The sequence below is a fragment of the Dama dama genome, chromosome 27 (assembly GCF_033118175.1).
Source record: "Dama dama isolate Ldn47 chromosome 27, ASM3311817v1, whole genome shotgun sequence".
Classification (NCBI taxonomy): domain Eukaryota; kingdom Metazoa; phylum Chordata; class Mammalia; order Artiodactyla; family Cervidae; genus Dama; species Dama dama.
Genome location: NC_083707.1, coordinates 55,956,301 through 55,975,062, shown reverse-complemented (window position 1 = coordinate 55,975,062; position 18,762 = coordinate 55,956,301). Strand labels below are relative to the sequence as shown.

Sequence of the window (18,762 nt, the reverse complement as noted above, 5' to 3'; positions counted from 1 at the left end):
ATCCCTCACGACCATTAACATAAAAACTCTTAACAAAATTTTAGCAAATTATATCTGATAATCTATAAAAAGCATAAATCATCACGACCAAGTGTGACCTTCCCCAGGATTGCAAGGATTTTTAAAAACTCAGAAGTCAATGTTCTTGTGCTTATTAAGAAAATAAGAGAAAATTCTTTTGATAATTTCAACAAATGCAGAAAAATCATGTGACAAAATCTAACATTCATTCATAATTTTAAAGTCTCTGCAAACTAGGAATGGGAGGGAACTATTCAGCTCAACTAAGAAAAACTTACAGCTAACATCATACCTAATAGTAAAAGACTGAATGTTTTATCCCTAAGATTGGGAATAAAGCCAGGATGTCAGTTCTACTTCAACATCTTTATGCTAACCCATGCAATAAAGTAAGAAAAATAAAATGCAAACCAATTAAAAACAAATAAAATTGTCTTTATTACAGATGACATGATTTTTGGCATACATTCTAAAGGAATAAGGGCTGAAAAATCAGGAAATAATCATCAATTTTTAAAAAGTTTTTACAGTTAATAATAACCAGGGCATCCCTGATGACTCAGTGGTGAAAAATCTGCCTGCAATGCAATGGACACTGGTTCAACCCCTGGTCCAGGGGGATCCCACATGCCATGGAGCAACTAAGCCTGCACAACTACTGAGCCTGTGCTCTAGAACCTGGGAGCCGAAACTACTCAGCCCACATTCCACAACTACTGACGCCCGCACGCCTAGAGCTCACGCTCCGCAACAAGAGAAGCCACTGCAGTGAGAAGCCCGTGGACCGCAGCCACAGGGCGGCCCCCTCATCACGCCACAAGCAGAGAAAAGTCCTCATGCCGCAGTGAAGACGCAACACACCCAAAAGTAAGTAAGTTAATAATAATAATAGTAATAAAAAAGAGCCCTCATACACTGATGATAAATACTTAGCAAAGGAATAGTAGAGCTAATTTCTTAAGCTATCTATAAAAGCATATAGGAAGTATCATAATTATGAAAGCTTAAAAGTTCTCCCTTTGATACTGGGAATAAAGAAGTCATTCCATATGATTTTCCACGTGATCAAAAGAACCTATAGAAATGTACTACCTTAACAGGTTGAATTTTGCAAAATGCTTTGATACATGGTCAATATACAAAAATCAACTGCCTTTCTATATCAGCAGGACAGAAAATGAAGAAATTTATTATCAATTACAAGAATATTTTTCAAATCTAATACCTAGGGATAAATCTAACAAAAGAAATATAAGACCTCTATATAGAAAACTATATACAAGAGTTATGATAGCTAAATAAAACCTAAATAAATGTAGAGATGTATTGAGTTGATGGATTAAAGGAGTGAATCCCATTAAGATAATAATTCTCCTATAAAGTGATCTACAAATTCAATAAAACTGAAGTTAAAATAGGTCTTTGTGACAACAATAAAAAGGTTCTAATGTTTATACTGACATTCAAAGGGACAGGAACATCCAAGATATTCTTTAAGAACAGGAAGGAAGACTATCTATTAAATATCATCTTACTACAGAGCCACTGTAATGAAGGCACAAAGGTGCACAAACACATCAATGGCTCAAACAGCTCAGAAACAAGCCGCTTATTTATATAAGCACACTTTATTTACGACAAAGATGGCGCTACAAAGCAGTGGGGAAAGAATCGTCTCTTTGATAAATCATGCTATACAAGTTTGGGATCATAATGGAAGTAAAATCGAAATAGGACCCCTTGCTTCACATAATACACAAAAATAAAGTCTAGGCAGATTGTAGATCTAAACGAGAATGGTAAAGTAAGAAAGTTTCTAAAAGAAAACAGAGAAGAATATCCTCATATGAGAGTAGGAATATCAGGGCAATATCAGGGCAATTTCTTAAAATACACAAAAACAGTAACCAAGAATGAAAAATAGTGATATATTAGATATACTAGCCATACCAAAATGGCTAAGTGAAAAACATGGAATATATTAAGCACTGGCTAGGATATCTCACCAACCATGTATGAGGGGTCTCATTTCACTGATCCATACCCGACCGAACACAATATTTTTCATCTTTTCCCCCTTAGCTAGTTTGATGGATGTATATTTGTCTTTCATAGGAAAAGATGTTAGCATTATCTACAATTAAAGCTGAAGATAAATATATGCAGAAATTCCACTTCTAGTTACATATGCAACAGAAAAACTTACTAAGGTTCAAATACAGGAATGTTCATAGCAGAATTATTTATCAAAACCAAACACTGGATATGATCCAAATGTCTACTGACCAAAAAAATGGATCAGAGTTGTGTTCTATTCATTCATCAGTATACTATCCAGCAATAAAACAATGAAAATAAACAAAATACAGTCACATGCAACAACACTGATAAATCTCACAAAAGTAGCCAAACACAAAAGAATACATACTCCATGATGATTGAATTCATATAAAATTCAAAACACAGGCAAAACTAAACCTGGTGTTTAGGGATTTGAACTTAGGTTGTATAACCATAATGGAATGCAAGTAAGTAATTCTGCTGCAAATCAAGACAGTAGTTACCTCTGGAAGAGGAAGGTATACTGACTGGGAGGAGCATGGCAGTGGCCTCAGGAGTGCTGGCAATGTTGCTTCTTGTCCAAGGATGTCATTACAAGGGTGCCTGGTTTGTAAAACTCACTGAGCTGCATATTTACGTCTTGGGCACTTTTCTGTATGCATTTTGCCCACACACAAGTATAAAAAGTTGTCTAATTAAAACTCTTATGTAACAATATAAACTATTATAAAATGATTACAAAGGTTTGATGAGAGAAAAGCGAAATAAGAGGGGTGACCACGTTGGGCTGGAATTAACCAGTTGCAGTAGCAAAGAGAGTTGAGAGTTGAGGGAGTTCCATAATGAGAAGCCAACACGTGGTGCCCAAAACTAAAACCCAAACACACCATTTAAGCATATTAAAGCAAGTGCAAACAATCGGCTAAGAGGTAAGAGGCCTTGTTCTAGGAAACAGGAAAATTGCAGATGTGAAGTTGGAGGCCTGTTCATCTAACTTACAGAACTATCACTGACTCTCTAAAACCTTAAAAAAAAAAAAAGAAAATCCTACAAAGTCACCATTACAAGCAGAAACTTCCCGGTCCCATCTCTTGCTCACTTCTTCACTTCTACCACATTCTATGAGAGAAGGCATTAACCGTTAACCTAAAGGAAATTTCTCTAAGCAGAACTGATTCTTCCTCCCACCCACCAACTTTGATTAGCTCACTTGTGAATCTTAAAATGAATATAAAAGAAAATAAAGAAAGAAAAACTCAATCTTTCTTCTAACCCATAAGGAAAAATAAAGCTACAGACAAAAGTTAAAGTATATAATGATTAAGGAAAAAAAGGAAGAATTTCCACTGTGGATTATAATGCATGAACTACCAGCAAATGATAGGAGAATAGCTATAGTAAGGAAATATGAATGTAAACATTTCTAAATGTAGTTAAAAACTAGGTGTATAACTTCCAGACTCAAGATACACACAATTAAGGCACGAGCGTTGTCGAGTTAAGGTGGCCCTAATGCATAAAAATTAGGCCAAAGACAGTACAATAAAATTATGTGAAATACGCTCATTTATCAATTTCTAAATAAATCTGATTTATTCTTAACTGACATCTTAATTATCCATATTTACATCTGGAATATAACAACTTTTCTTTCTTTAACAATCTGAGACAAACAAAATGTTATGATTATACATTAGCTATGCCTCTTCAGTTTCTAGAGCTGAAATGTCATGTCAATTACTTACATTAGATTTAATTTTACCTTGTTTAATCTGTCCTTGCACAGTATGACTGGTAGTTGGAGGGGAACCCCTTGCCTTGGAAAGGTCTGGGGTGCTTGGTCTAGGTGGCCTTTAAAAAGAAGAAGAAAATACATGTATTTATACACATTCATAGTTTCATAATTCCAGAGCCATTTAAAATATTAAGCTTCCTAGTTCCAAATGAATTGCAATAGAAACACATACAGAACCTTTTCAATTTGCTGTACCAAAAAGATAGGGTTTTTGTGGGGTTTTTTTTGCTTTGTACCTATTATCATTTTCTATTTCAGATTTTAATACAGAAATTAAATGGTTAGCAAATAGCAAGTAAAACTTTTACATCTACAGTTTATGCTTTAAACTAGTTTAAGAAATATTTAATCTACTACCACTGACAGATAAATATGATAATTAGCCCTTCATTTTTCAATATTATTATGCTCATATTTCAGCCCACTCTGTATCATTGGTCCAAATGAATTTATGGAACAATATATTGAGTTCCATAATCACCATATGTAAAACAGTTGGCCAATGGGAATTTGCCGTATGACAAATTTGCCGTATGGGCTCTGTAACAACTAGAGGGGTGGGGGGGCGAGGGAGGTGGGAGGAAGGTTCAAGAGGGAGGGACGTATGTATACCTGTGGCTGATTCATGCCGATGTTTGGCAGAAACCAACACAATACTGTAAAGCAATTATCCTTCAATTTAAAATAAATAAATTAAAATATATACAAAATAAATAAAGTAAAATATATACAAATTTCAAATAATTCAGCCGTAAAGTCTGAAAAAGGCAATAAGGCATAAAGAAATCTTGACCTCCACGGCCGCCTGTTCCCTTTTGAATTCTGGTTCTACCACTTACTACTTGTGTGACCCTGGACAAGTTACTTCTCCTCCATGTCTCTGCTCTATCATCTGTAACAAAGGGATAATAAAAGTGCCCACCTTACAGGGTTAAGAGCATTAAGGAAATAATATTTGTAAAGTGCTTACAACAGAGCCAGACACTTGGGAAGTGCCACTTTAGTAGTTGTTAAATTAAAAAAAAAAAATCTAAATGTGGTCAACTCTCAATAAAGTATAATAAAACCAGAGTTTAAAAAGTTGTCTTTGTGACTTCTGGAAAATGAGAAATACTAAATCAGGCTAAGTATTCTAGAAACATTAAAAGAATACTCTTCTGCATTTACAAAGCTGTTTTCTCTTTTCCCATTGAGAAATTCTGACTACCTCTCATAAAATTTCTGAAGCCAATCACTGAACACTTACCATTCATTACACATGGGTCATAATAAAGACATGCATTCTAACCAAATATACATCTTGAATTAAATGTCAGTGCCAACTACAGGTAGATATAATCCAAGATTATATTTACTGAAGAGCTAGTCTGTAAGTTATTTGTTAAAGCTGAACTCTGACCTACTCTTCCATTCCAATATTTTTTTAAGATAGCTACTAAGTATGTCTGAGTACAGATAAAACTGTACAATCTGATTATATTTTAAGCCTTGCATGCTGTAGTTAAAATTTAAAGGGGAAACACTGAGATGACACAAAAATGCCAAGGCGTGTAGAGTCCCCCCTCACGGCGAAAAAAGGTAATAAGACGTGACAAAAAGAAAACAGGTTTCTTTTTTTCTGCATCATAAGGATAAAAATCAAGCTAACAAGGTCACACCTGGTAGGGCCCTTCTTCATGTGATCACCAATAAAAGTTGCATTGGTCATACTCATCAAGGTGTTTGCCAAAGATATGACAGACAGGAGATGCTGCGTGGTTACAGCCCGGGACAAGCCGTAGGTCCCCTTCCCGACACCCTCGGTGGCCGCCAGCTTCCTTCCCACTTGGGCTTTCCCGCGGGACAGTTTACCGGATGCCTGGTTATAACCGGGAAGCATCAGGGACATGTGACCTCCTCGCGACAAGAGGCCAAACGACACCGTGCAGTGGGGTTTCAGCATCCCCAGGCGGTCGAGACACACTTCGTCCAGGACCTCATTCAAACCCCAGGCGTGGAGGCAGGACATGAACAACTTCGCAGTGTCCATCGTCAGGTTATACTCCAACAGGGTCAGCGGCTTGGACTTGCTGGCCCGATACTCAGGGTCACCGTCCTCCCGCCTCTGTCGCACCGCCTCTTCATCCTCGTCTTCGTCATCCAGGAGGTGCTCCTTTATGTTCTCTTTGATGGTTTCCTTCACTTGTTGGAAGAGGACTGCTGCTCGTTTTCCGGTTAGAAAAGAGCCCCCTTTGTCTGAACTGCCAGATGCTTTCTGCAGATTCTCTGGGGAAATAAGCGTCGTATTCGGCCTAGAGGCTTCTTCAGTCAAGAGTTGAATAATCAGCGCTTCCACATCAAAGAAGAGCACGTGTATGTCCGGGTCTGTTAGGTTTGTCTTTATTGATTGAACCATCAGGGAGTTATGAGAATATTTAGGTAAATTTCCCTGCAACAGATATTTTGAAAAGATGGTTATAATTCAAAGTATTTCATGTCATGCCTTCATTAATGAACCATACATAGTTGAAGAATTCAGATGCTTATTAAGCTGCCTTTTTAGGTACCTATATCATTAAAAGGAACAAGGCAGTTTTGTCAATCAGCAGCACATAAAAGATATGAACTTGAAATCAGAAGAATGCCATGCTGAAATAATTACAAAATTGTCAGTTTTTTTTAAAAGAAATGAAATACTATTATTGAAGCAGGGAGTCTTTCTACTCATAGAGCAGGTTAAAAATTGTTTCGATAACTTGAATGCAAATTCTGAGAATAAGCCACTACTGTTTCACCTGAAAGAATAATCCACCCATCACAACCATCCATCCTTTCAGTTGCTGCACCAGATTCCTTTCTTACTTTACCTTCAATCTCTCCCTGTTCGCAGATTCTTTTCCCTCAATAGAGAACATGTTCGAGCCTACTTAAGATTCTTCAAAAGTGCTTTTGTTTGACCACGTTCCTTCTTCTATTCCTTTCCCAGTCTACTGCCCCTTTAGCCAAATGTAAGGAAAGGAGTAGATTAATCCAATGGAAACTCTTTGGTCCCTCTCCTCATTAATATCTTTGCATATCTCTGACCATAATCATTATTTCTGACATTGTTGATTTTGCTAAATGAGAAACAGAAAGTACAAAAAGAGCTTCCCAGAGAATACCTTCTTGCTGAACCTTCTAATTCTGACCACTCAGTTACATGCCCTGAACACTCCTTCTTTCTCCCACAGTAGAACCATCACCTATTTGTAATGGCCCCCTAATGTCCATCACCAGCCAGACAAGCTCTTGAAGGCGTTTCAATCCTGTATTTCCCACTGCTTTTACCTGGACGTCCCCCAAAGCCGTGTATCTAACATGTTCTAGCCTCGCCCTCCCACTAAACCTGCTGCACCCCCGAGTCACAGGCTGAGACGCTCCCCTCAGTCACCACCGCCGCCACCACCACGTCCAGGCCCTTCTCTTCTCTCTTCCAAAACGGACTCACCGCCCTTTGTCTCTCCTTACTCCCATCCACCCTCTGCCGAGCCACAAGACTCCCGAAAAGCCAATCTAATCATGTCAGTCTTCTGCCAAAAAACTGCCCCATTATCATGGGTTATTAAGAGAAATGAAAAATACAAAACTGAAAAACTAAATCAAAATATAGGTGACTATATCTGACCTCAAGAGGAGAAAGGACTTGCCACACAGACCAAAATTTCAAATTCACTACTAGAAAAATTGAAGGCAAGTAAGAAATAGGAATAAAAATGCGCCACAAATAAGACTGATAAAGTTACAATCTATATTAAAAAGTGAGTGCCAAAATAAAAGGGAAAAATATCATAAAAGTCAAGGACAATTCACAATAAAAGAGACAAATAATCAAGGAATATAAGGGAAAAACTGACTCAAACTAGCTGTCAAGATACCATTTATAAAATTAGCAAACAGTAAACACAAAAAAATTACTTAGCCAGGAGTACAATGAAAGTCAAACCCACACACTGCAGGCAGGACTTTCAATAGCAGCCCTGTCAGAAGAGTAGGGGTGTATGAGCCCTTAAGACTGTTTGATCAGTACATTTATTTCTAGAACCCTATCCTAAACAGTCAGAAATACAAAGATTTATGTGCAAAGATGCTTGGTGAAATAGTACCCACTATTTTAGATTGAAAACCACCTAAATAATCTAACAATAAGGAAATAAACAGATTAAGTATAATCATATAATAAATACTGTAATCACTACAAATCATGCTTCCTTGGCACATTTAATCACATGGCAAAATGCCCGTATTCCAATTTTAAGTGAGATAAGATTACACATGAGCACACACGTACACACACACGTACACACACACACACACACACTATACAACAGGTTTAAAATTCTGATTTCATTTATTTAATGCCCAAGTATGTATCTGAGCATGGTGAGAAACACTGGAAAGAAATGATGAAAATGTTCCTATTACTTTTGGTGATGCAATCATATCAGATCTACATTTTCTTATTTCTATATATTTCTTACATTGTCTATAATCAGTATGTATTTTCATAATTAGAAAATACAGTTCTTGGATAAAATGCTAAATCCCTCAGCACAACATTCAAGATCTATTACAACTCGATGCCAAGTACTTTCCTGCTTTAACAGACAGGTTCCAGTGCCATAACCACACTCCCTCACCCACTGATCCCCTTCTTTCTTTACCCAAAATACTCTTCACTCCACTCCAGCCCCTTCTCTTCCATCAAGACCCTAATTCTCCGACAGAAAGTTAACCCACAGCGAACCCAGTTCCCGTAAGACTTTTTATACACATCACAAACCCGCACGCCTTGGCTGTATTTATGTAATTATAGCTATCTTATGTATTTACATGTTCCTGTTCTCTATAGGAACTGTGTCTCACTCATCATGTGCAATCCCATGCCTATCCGAGCACCTGGCAAAATAAACAAAGGACATTATAAAAATCCTTGTAAAACTATTTTAAGTTGCTAATCAACTCTTCATCATAACATCACATTAGGTCCCTTACATGGTCTCTCTTCCATCTCAGTCCTCCTCCCACCTGTGTTCCTTTCCTGCTTAAGAGGCTTCAGCAGCATTTTATAACCCAGGGATAACATCTTTGCAAAGCAAAGACTTCTTTGCAAAGCACAAAACAGCCTCTAAAATAGATGGCTGCCTATTCCTCCAATTTCATCTCTAACTACAACCCTACATCTTCCACTGAAACCAAATGAAGCCACCTGTGCCTTCCAGAGGCACGTGGCCACGGCCTCTGTGCATGGCTCCCGCCAGGATGGGACCCCCTTCTCGTCCTCACTGCCGCCACTCGCGCAAGCGTCCACTCACCCTTCAAGAAGCAGCTCAAGGGGCTGCTCTTTCAAAACGTATTCCCAGAATTGTCTCTAATTCTGCTCACTTTGTATAAGCCTCTGCTCTGAACTAACACACGGTGTTTAAAGGAAGGTAGAAAATAAATATCACTTCCATACTACAGCTTAAGAACCTAAGGTGCGTAAGTAGTATGATACATTTCCTCTACACAAAATATGAAGTAAAAAAAAAAAAAAGCAAGACTTTCTGAATTCCATCCTGGTATTTCATTCATTTGTGCCGCATTCATCTATGTTCATGCAAGGCACTAAGGATACAGACAAACACAATGATTTTCCGGCTATGGAACCCCAAACTAACAACCACCCACATAACTGTGCAGTGTGAACGGCGCTGCAAACAAAGGACACTGGAAGGCACGATGAGAAAAATCAAGGACCGAGTCCCCCTGGGGTGATCGGGCGCTCCCCACCGAAGGGCCAAGGTGAACTACGGAAGGCAGAAAGGTGAGAAGGGCTGAGGCAGGAGACAGCTCCGGATGGGTGCTGGTGTCGGTGCCCAAGGCAAAGCACGCAGGCGTGGCTCGCTGAGAGCACAGAGGTCCACACCGAGGCTTCTGAACCTTCTCGTGCGGCCCAGGAGCCGCTGAAGCAGTGCCTCCCCGAGACCATCAGGGATGCTTGCTGGAGTACAGGTTCCGGGGCTGGATATCAGACCACGTCTCTTGGAATGGACCAGAATCTGCCTACTAAAAACATGAGATGACTTTACAGTGAAGTGTGAGAAAAAGAGGAAGAGAAAGTGAAGTCGCTCAGTCGTGTCCGACTCTTTGCGACCCCATGGACTACAGCCCACCAGGCTCCTCTGTCCACGGGATTCTCCAGGCAACAGTACCGGAGTGGGCTGCCGTCTCCTTCTCCAGGGGACCTTCCCGGCCCAGGGACAAACCTGGGTCTCCTGCACTGCAAGCACACACTCTACCATGTAAGCCACCAGGGAAGCCCGAAGTCTGAGAACTATTATCTGAAGACTTTAGTAAGGGGGGGCGACATGATCAAATTTAATTTTATAACTATTCATCTACCAGCAATGTTGGCTGAAGAGAATAGATCCAGGTCATGAATACACGCTTGAAGGAAACAGAAGCCACCCAGATGAGCGGAGACAGAAATATGCAATGGCGCCAGGAATTAGAAGATGGGCTGGGGTGACAGATGCACATGCTACCGTCTTGCTTCTCGCACCACTTCCGTATCTGCTTTTTCAAGCGCTGACTGTGTAACGTCAGACACTGTGCTTACTGGTGTGCGCTGCTGACGCCACCTGGACTGAATGAGACACTAAATTACATAATAAAAGCATTACACCTGATGGGCCATAACATCAGAACTGTTAGCGGCGAGAGCTCACACACCCGAGCCGCTGCCATGACCTGGGCGCTGTGCGGGGCCTTAGGGCCGCTGACGTCACAGCAAATGCACTTTATATCAATATTAGGTAGACAGACGCGGCACGAGGTTTGAGGGAATAACAACATTAGGTAAAACACGGTACTTTAGTAAATACTGTCTTTCCAGTTACAAAAATCTACAAAATTAGTTTAGGAGAAAGAGAAACCATTACTACCAAAGAGTTAAAAATAAAAAAAATCAAGCATGTTCGGTAATTATTGAAGCAGCAAGAGTTGCCTGAAGAAAAAAAGCCCACCATAATGAGGACACAAGGTCGTCTTGGAAGCTCCCTCCTCTGATGCCAACCACACGCGCCCCTTCAGCACCCAGGACCTGCCCAGGTGCCACCTCTCTCTGGCAGGGCTGCCGGCAGACCGCCTGTGTGATCGGACGGCTGGGAGGTTATCTGCATCTGGCACCCTGGGATCTGGGCGGGACTGGTGCGACTCCTCTCCTCAACCTCTTGGTCCTACTGACTGTATCACTGTGGCAAAAACGGAATCTAATGGCAATCCACAGCCAGAAAAAGAGAGGGAGAAGAGAAAGACGGCAAACAGCCATGAAAGCAGATGAGCTAGAGGGAGACAGGAGGAGAGGAGAACAGAGAAAGGCTCAAGCCCGCGTCCTGTAGATGAACTACAACTTCTAACATCCCCAATTCCCACATGTGACCTGTAACGCCTGACCGTGGATTTCACTGACTAGCAAAGTCTTATTACAACAAAATATAGACACCAGCTAAGTTGTGAGGGGAAGATTTTAGCTACACGTACACACTGCTATCCCTCATAGCTCAGTCGATAAAGAACCTGCCTGCAATGCAGGAGAGCCGGGTTCGATTCCTGGGTCAGGAAGATCCCCTGGAGAAGGCAATGGCAACCCACGCCAGTATTCTTGCCTGAAGAATCCCGTGGACAGAGGAGCCTGGCGGGCTACAGTCCACAGACCGCGAGAGCTGGACACAACTTAGCGACTAACCCACCACTACCACACACTGCTCTATTTAAAACAGACAACCAACAAGGACTTACTATATAGCACAGAGAACTCAGCTCAACCTTGCCTGGCAGCCTGGATGAGACCGGAGTTTGGGGAAGAATGGATACATGTGTATCTATGGCAAAATCCCTTTACTGTTCATCTGAAACTATCTCAACATTGTTAATTGGCTATAGTCTAATACAAAATAAAAAAATTCCTTTAAAAAAAATTAGCTACATGCATGAGGATGGCAGAGTTGATCACTGGCATGTCTGATATCCAGTATATTACACTAAGATTAGCTAAAGAAAAATAACCAAAACATCTACCAAACTCCAAGGACCTCTTGACTTAATCATAAGATATACAACATATAGAGCCAACTAACTCATTCAATCATCTTATATTCTTCACAGTTTCAAGTACAGGCCAACTGATCCTGGAAATGCTTTAACAGGAATGTTAGTATGTTTGCTCTGTCACCTTTATTAAAGAACATCTGAAATGTGTGCTCACAAACTCATTTTTGCATTATCATGGAGGAAGATTAAATTCAACTCAGCAAATATTTGTGGAATGACCATTTTCTACAATATGCTTGAAAGGAAAAAAAAGCCTCTGTACTTACGGCAATAATGTTAAAACTTACTTGAAAAAGGCCAACAGAAAAGCTAAATCATAAGGAATATACAAATGAAATGGTCTTGGTAGTAAAACCTAATGTTAAATGCAAAACACGCATACACGTACAAAGCTAGTTAGATATATTTGATATGTTATTGTAAGTTCTAACTTTGTCTTCTGTATATAGAAAAATACAGATTTAGTAATTTCAGATAAACAAGGAACTTGACTTAAAATATTACAGAAACGCAAAAATAAGAAAAATTTATTGGGTTGCTTGGTCATCACTGGAAGTGAACCTGTGGCAATCACATGAAGCTTTAGCAGCTGCTGAAACTGTCTCAAGCGAAACCCAAGCAAGGTGACGGAACTGTGATCACGGGATCAATCTGTATTGAACCTCAGGTATTTTTCAGCACACGCACATACACGCACAGCGCAAAGCAGCAGCCCCAGCAACAATAACAGACAAAACCAAACCAGTTATCTTACAATCTGCAGAGAAGAACGTTGTTATGCCCTTTCTACAGCAGTTACTATTACATATTTGAATATATGCCAGGTTAAGTCATGTCTGCTGAAACCCCTGATAACTTTGCCCCCTACACCAATGACATGATGATGCCCGCCGTATTTCATCTTGCCCGATGACCAAGAGACAATGAGGCGGTCACTTTACCTTCGCACCATTCACTTCAGCAGTCCCAATTTAAAAGCTGACTTATTTCTGAACTGTTCTTTAATGTCATGATTTTTGAGACAATTTTTAAAGTTACCTGGTAAAATAATTCACTGTTTTTCCTGAAAGGGTCCTGAGTTCAACCTATAATCATAATATCAAACAGTTCAGATTTCTACCTAAACATTAACTTGATTTACGAAGTTAGCATTAAACATCAGCTGATTTTGATGGTAAAGTGGAAAGAAGAAAAGTGGATGATTTTTAAAAAAATTTTAAATCTCCTTTGAAACCAGAGATGAAGGATACTAATAAGACTAGGAAATGTTATCTAACATACACACACACACATGCCTCTACAAATATAAATACTGAGTTCTAAAATAGAATATAAGAAAAGATGTATTAAAAATATTATTATTTTATAAAATAACTATGTTGATATCATTTATAATGTATGCTGTAAATAATTTTTAATTTCCTAGGTATGGAGTACCAGTTTACTATTTAAGAATAAATTGATAAGAAAAATAAATAATTTTATTCTTGATTATGGATAGAATATTTTATTGAATAAGGAACTTTAAAAGAACTTCTGAAATCTGATGCATAATGTTGAATACAAAAGTTTCAAAAAATAAAAACACAATGATGTCTTAATGTACTTTTAAAACATTCTAAAATTCAGTGAGGAGGAAAATCCAACCATCTGCTATTTTAAAAAGTAGGCTTTTAACGTTAATGATTTAGGGAAAGGATTAGGGAAAGGGAAGGAAGGCAGGGAATAAGGAAGACAAGGAGGGAAGAAGGAAACAAAAATTTAACGACCAAGAAAATGTGTCAAGACTGAGATGGAGATTTGGTGCCCTCTGCTGTCCTGTTGTGGTTACTGCACACTAGCAGTTAGGAAAACAGATGCGCTCTCCCTCAGAGAACCCTGTTTTAAGTTGGAATTAGACAATATACTTATTCTAAATATTTGGTTTTGGATAGAATGGGATTTTGTGATTAGGCATGAATTACAAGATACTCATTAGATGATGTTATTTCACTTCCTTTCATGTGTTTTCATTAACAAGTATATTAATAAGCATAAACCAAAAAGAGATTTTAGTTACTGAGGGGTTTTAAGGTTTTGTGTGTGTGTGTGTGTGTGTGTGTGTGTGTGTGTGTGTGTGTGTGCGCGCGCGTGCACACACACATGTGCACTCAGTCATGTTGGACTCTGTGTGACCCCCATGGACTGCAGCCCACCAGGCTCCTCGGTCCATGGGATTCTCCAGGCAAGAACACTGGAGTGGGTTCCCATTTCCTCCTCCAGGGCATCTTCCTGACCCAGGGGTCAAACCGGAGTCTCCTGCATCGGCAGGCAGATTCTTTGCCATCTAAGCCACCGGGGAGGCACCAAGGGTTTATACTGTACTATAATTCATGTCATATGACATAAATAAAATGCAAATCACTCACAAGTTAGTTATAAGTGTTAAATAAAGTTTCTTTTTATAAAGAAACTATCTTCTAAAGATATTTCTACAGGCCATGTCTTACAAGATAATATTGGAATAATAGTAACAGCCAATGACATTAACATAGTGAGACATTCCAAGACCAATATGCTGACTTTCCACAACACTAGCACAAAGGAGAATGACTTGCAACTCTTCCCAAAGGGCCAAGGGACCAGGTAACAAGACCTGGAGCCCTGGAGGCGGGGCCCCTACTCCTCCTGCTTCTCTGTTAGACAGATCTTTATATGGATCACTCACATCTCCAGCATTAATTCTTCTATTTCACAAATAAAAGAAAGACTACTTACTTCAGAGAGCTGTTGTCAACAGCTAACAGATAAAACAAGCAGTGTTTCTCTTGCTAGGAAAACAGAGACAGTAAGATCCAGCTTATTTTAGTCAATATTGCAAATGAATATGTTGAAGACACATGTGAAAGTTTAAACCACTAAAGGAAAGAAAACAGTTTTAAGGAAAGAAACTGTGTTTGAAGGGCTTCTATTTTGTATACAAAACTCAACACATTTGTGAAAGAATGGAAATACAATGAGATTCTGCGTAGCTGACGTGAAGAGAAAAGATAGGACTGACTGCTGACGAAATGAAAAGGGAAAGAGAAAGCCTCCCTGACTGCTCCTGGGTCACCGCGGCGAGGAACCTGACCTCAGCAAGACTCACGTCGGCTCCCGCGCCTCTGCTCAGCCGCTCGGCCGCGTCCCGCAGCCCTCCAGGCTCCTCTGTCCATGGGGTTCTACAGGCAAGAACACTGGAGTGGGTTGCCATGCCTCCTCCAGGGCATCTTCCCGATGCAGGGATCAAACCTGCGTCTCCTGCATCAGCAGTGGGATTCTTTACCACCGCGCCAGCTGGGCGTCGACCCTCTCCTCCACCACGCGCTGCCTCTGGCCCGATCACTGCCCTGCCCACATCTGCACGCGCCACTTTCTACGCCTGGGATGTTCCTGCCCACGCTTCTTCCAGATGTCAAGCCTCTAGGCAAACGACCCTTCAGAAAAGCCTTCCCAGCAACCCTGCAGGGCGGCTGGTCTCCTTGGGCTCTGTTGCACCCGGCTCCCACCGTCTAAACGAAAGCTCACCCCAGTGGACCGCCCGCTTGCCCCCCACACTGGAGCACGAACTCCTCCGGGCCGGTGACTAACACACTTTCCACTGTTCTCGTCTGAGGCCCTCTTAGCGTCCACGCTCTATACTGGCCAAATGAATGCAATCAATCAATCAGAAGTATCAAACAAGTGTGTGCTGAATACCTACTGAGGTCAATGTTTGCAAACACGCTGCTCATTCAACTTCGTTATAACATTACACCACCACCACCACCCACACACATACATACACACACTTTAAAGCTAAAAACAATGGAAGCTCAGAGGTTGGTCGGTCACACTGGTTTCACAGCTTGTCAGCAGTCAACAGGATGCGGCAGGAAGTTCAGGCCCTCCTGTATCTACTTGACCTTTGACTCTAGACATCAAGAGTTCTCAGTGTCCCTTCTGCAGAGACTCGGGAAATGGAGGGCTGGGAGATGAGGGAAAAGGTGAACCCACCCGACATTAATCAACCTTCAAGTACTGGCTTCCTCACTATAATGCAGTGAGCACTGCTGGGCTCTGGAAACACACAAAAAAGCAAATGGTCCTTTGAGGAGCTTAGTCAGATAGAAAGTGGTGGATCTCAGCCAGGGGCGGTTCCCCCCCATAGCCCCAAAGGACACTGGCAACGTCTGCAGACATCTTCGTGAGTCACAATCTGGAGAGGGTGCTGGTGGCATGTGGTGGGCGGAGGCCAGGGTGCACTGCACAGGGCGGTCCCGAGAAGAGAGCCCTGCACCCAACCGCCAGCAGAGCCAAGAGAAGAGGCCCCGATACACAGACGCAGCCGGGTAAACAAGTGCATCGCCTGCTTCCCTGTATCGGTACGAGAGTGAGCACCGGGCCAGAAACCAACCAAGCACCAGAGCATCTGAGAAGACTCCACTGACTCTGCCAAACTTAGTGGCATCACCAGAAAACCTTCAGCACCTCTGCGTAAGTCGTGGTCGTAAGACCGAGGCTCCTGAGATGGGTGGGAGTAGCCGGGTGGGAGTAGCCGGGCGCGAGCCTTGGGGAGGGGTGGGTGATGGAACAAGGCCGCTCCACACACCGCGAAGAGCGGAGACAGCTGACCCCCCAAAAACTCGGAGGTTAGGGGGCATCCACCCATCGGAGCAGTCAAAACTCCACGTGTAATTTACAGTCAGCCCTCTATAACCACAGTTCCTCTTATCCACAAATTCAACCACTTCTGGATTGTATAGTACTGTAGTGTTTACCATTTAAAAAAACTCCAAATGGACCCGCAGAGTTCAAACCCCTGTTGTTCAAGGGTCAACTCTACTACATTTACTGAAATACAGGTGAAAAGACTGGGAGCCAATTTACATTAGATTGTGAAAACCTAAAATCCTGATTTATGACTGTGAATCCCCTCCTTTGTCTTTTTCCTACCTCTTCCTCTAAACCCATCCACTCCCCAGAGAAAACATGACTTTCACCAAGGCTGATCGCTGCTAGGTGATGGAGGTGTAACTGTGATTAAGGAAAACAGGTATCTTGACACAAACGAAGAAGAGAGAGATGTGTGTGGAAGAAGAATGGGAAGTTCTCTGAACATACAGGCATCCTCAGAGACACTGTGGCTTAGCTTCCAGACCACCGCAACAAAGCGAGTGATATCACAATGAAGCGAGTCACGTGAACTTTTCAGTCTCCTGGTGCACACGCACGTTATGTTTCAACTACACTGCAGTATAACAGCATTGTGTCTAAAAACGTACCTACCAAACTAAAACCACTTTATCGCTAAACAAAATTAAAAAAAAAAAAAAACAAACCAAAAACCTGTTAACCATCACCTGAGCCCTCAGGAAGCCGTCTATTTGACAGTGGAGGGTCTGCCTCAATGCTGATGGTCACTGACGTTACCACAGCGATGGCTGCTGAAGGCTGGGATGGCTGTGACGATTTCCTAAAATAAGACAACGACGCGCAAACTGCGTCGATGGACTCTTCCTCCCATTAATGATCCCTCTGTAGCAGGTAACGCCATTTGACAGCATTTTACCCACAGAACTTCTTTCCAAATTGGGAGGTGATCTTCTCCAAACTCTGCCGCTGCTTTATCAACGTAGCGTATGTCAGTTTAAATCCTTTGTTGTCACTGCGAAAATCTTCAAAGCATCTTCACCAGCAGTAGAGTTCGTCTGAAGAAACCTCTCCTCGCCCAGGCAAATTCCACCACGAGGCGGCGGCAGCTCACTCGCACCTTCAGGCCCCATTCCTGACTCTTGCTCTGCTGGCATTCCCACCACACCTGCAGCTCCTTCCTCCACTGAAGTCTAGAGCCCCTCAGAGGCACCCGTGAGGGCTGGAGTCGACTTCTTCCAAGCTCCTATTACGGTTGATATTTTGAGTTCTTCTGGTGAGTCACAAATGTCCTATGGCATCTGGAAAGTGAAGTCTTTTCAGAGGTTTTCAATTTACTCTGCCCAGATCCATCAGAGGAATCATCAGCAAACACGCCAAATATAACAGCTATAGCCTTACAAAATGTATTTCTTAAATAATAAGATTTCCAAGTTGCAATTACCCCCTTGATCCAAGAGCTGCAGAGTGGATGCTGTGTTAACAGGCACGGAAACAGTGTGAATCTCACTGTACGTCTCCCCCAGCGCTCTTAGGCAGCCACCCGGTGCGCTGTCAAGGAGCAGTCAGCTTTAGAAAGGCACCTTTCTACTCTGGGCCACAGGGTCTCAGCTGTTGTCTCAGTGGTTGTTCAGTCACTCAGTCATGCAGACTCTTTGCGACCCCACGGTCTACAGCACACCAGGCCTCCCTGTCCTTCAGCATCTCTTGGAGCTTGCTCACACTCATGTCCATTGAGTCGGTGATGCCGTCCAACCGTCTCATCCTCTGTCATCCCCTTCTCCTCCTGCCTTCAATCTTTCCCAGCATCAGGGTCTTTTCCAGTGAGTCAGCTCTTCGCATCAGGTGGCCAAAGTATTATCTCACTGTAGGGCCTAAAACACTCAGCAAACCGTGCTGTGGACAAAGGTGCTTTGTTGTCCCGTTCGCCGAGCCCAGGCAGAGGAGACTCACCCTCCTTCTTCAGGGCCCTGAGGTTTTCAGAATGATAAACGGGTACCGGCTTCCACTTTGAGTCACTGACTGCATTAGCCCCTATCAACAGAGTCAGTCTGTCTTGAGCCAGGCCCTAAGTTCTTCTCTCCAGCTATGAAAGTCCTAGATGGCATCTTCCTCCAGAAGAAGCC

The 18,762-nt window shown here is 41.7% G+C and overlaps 1 protein-coding gene across 1 annotated transcript in view; it reads right to left on the bottom strand.

The window, feature by feature from the left end:
* Positions 1–18,762, bottom strand: part of WDR7 (WD repeat domain 7) — a 336,383-nt gene that overhangs the window by 228,031 nt on the left and 89,590 nt on the right. Inside the window, exons 15-16 of the mRNA XM_061131100.1 lie at positions 5,536–6,305; positions 3,845–3,933 (exon numbers count right to left, since the gene is read on the bottom strand). Coding sequence (XP_060987083.1) covers positions 3,845–3,933; positions 5,536–6,305 — 859 coding nt within the window. The remainder of the gene's footprint in view (positions 1–3,844; positions 3,934–5,535; positions 6,306–18,762) is intronic.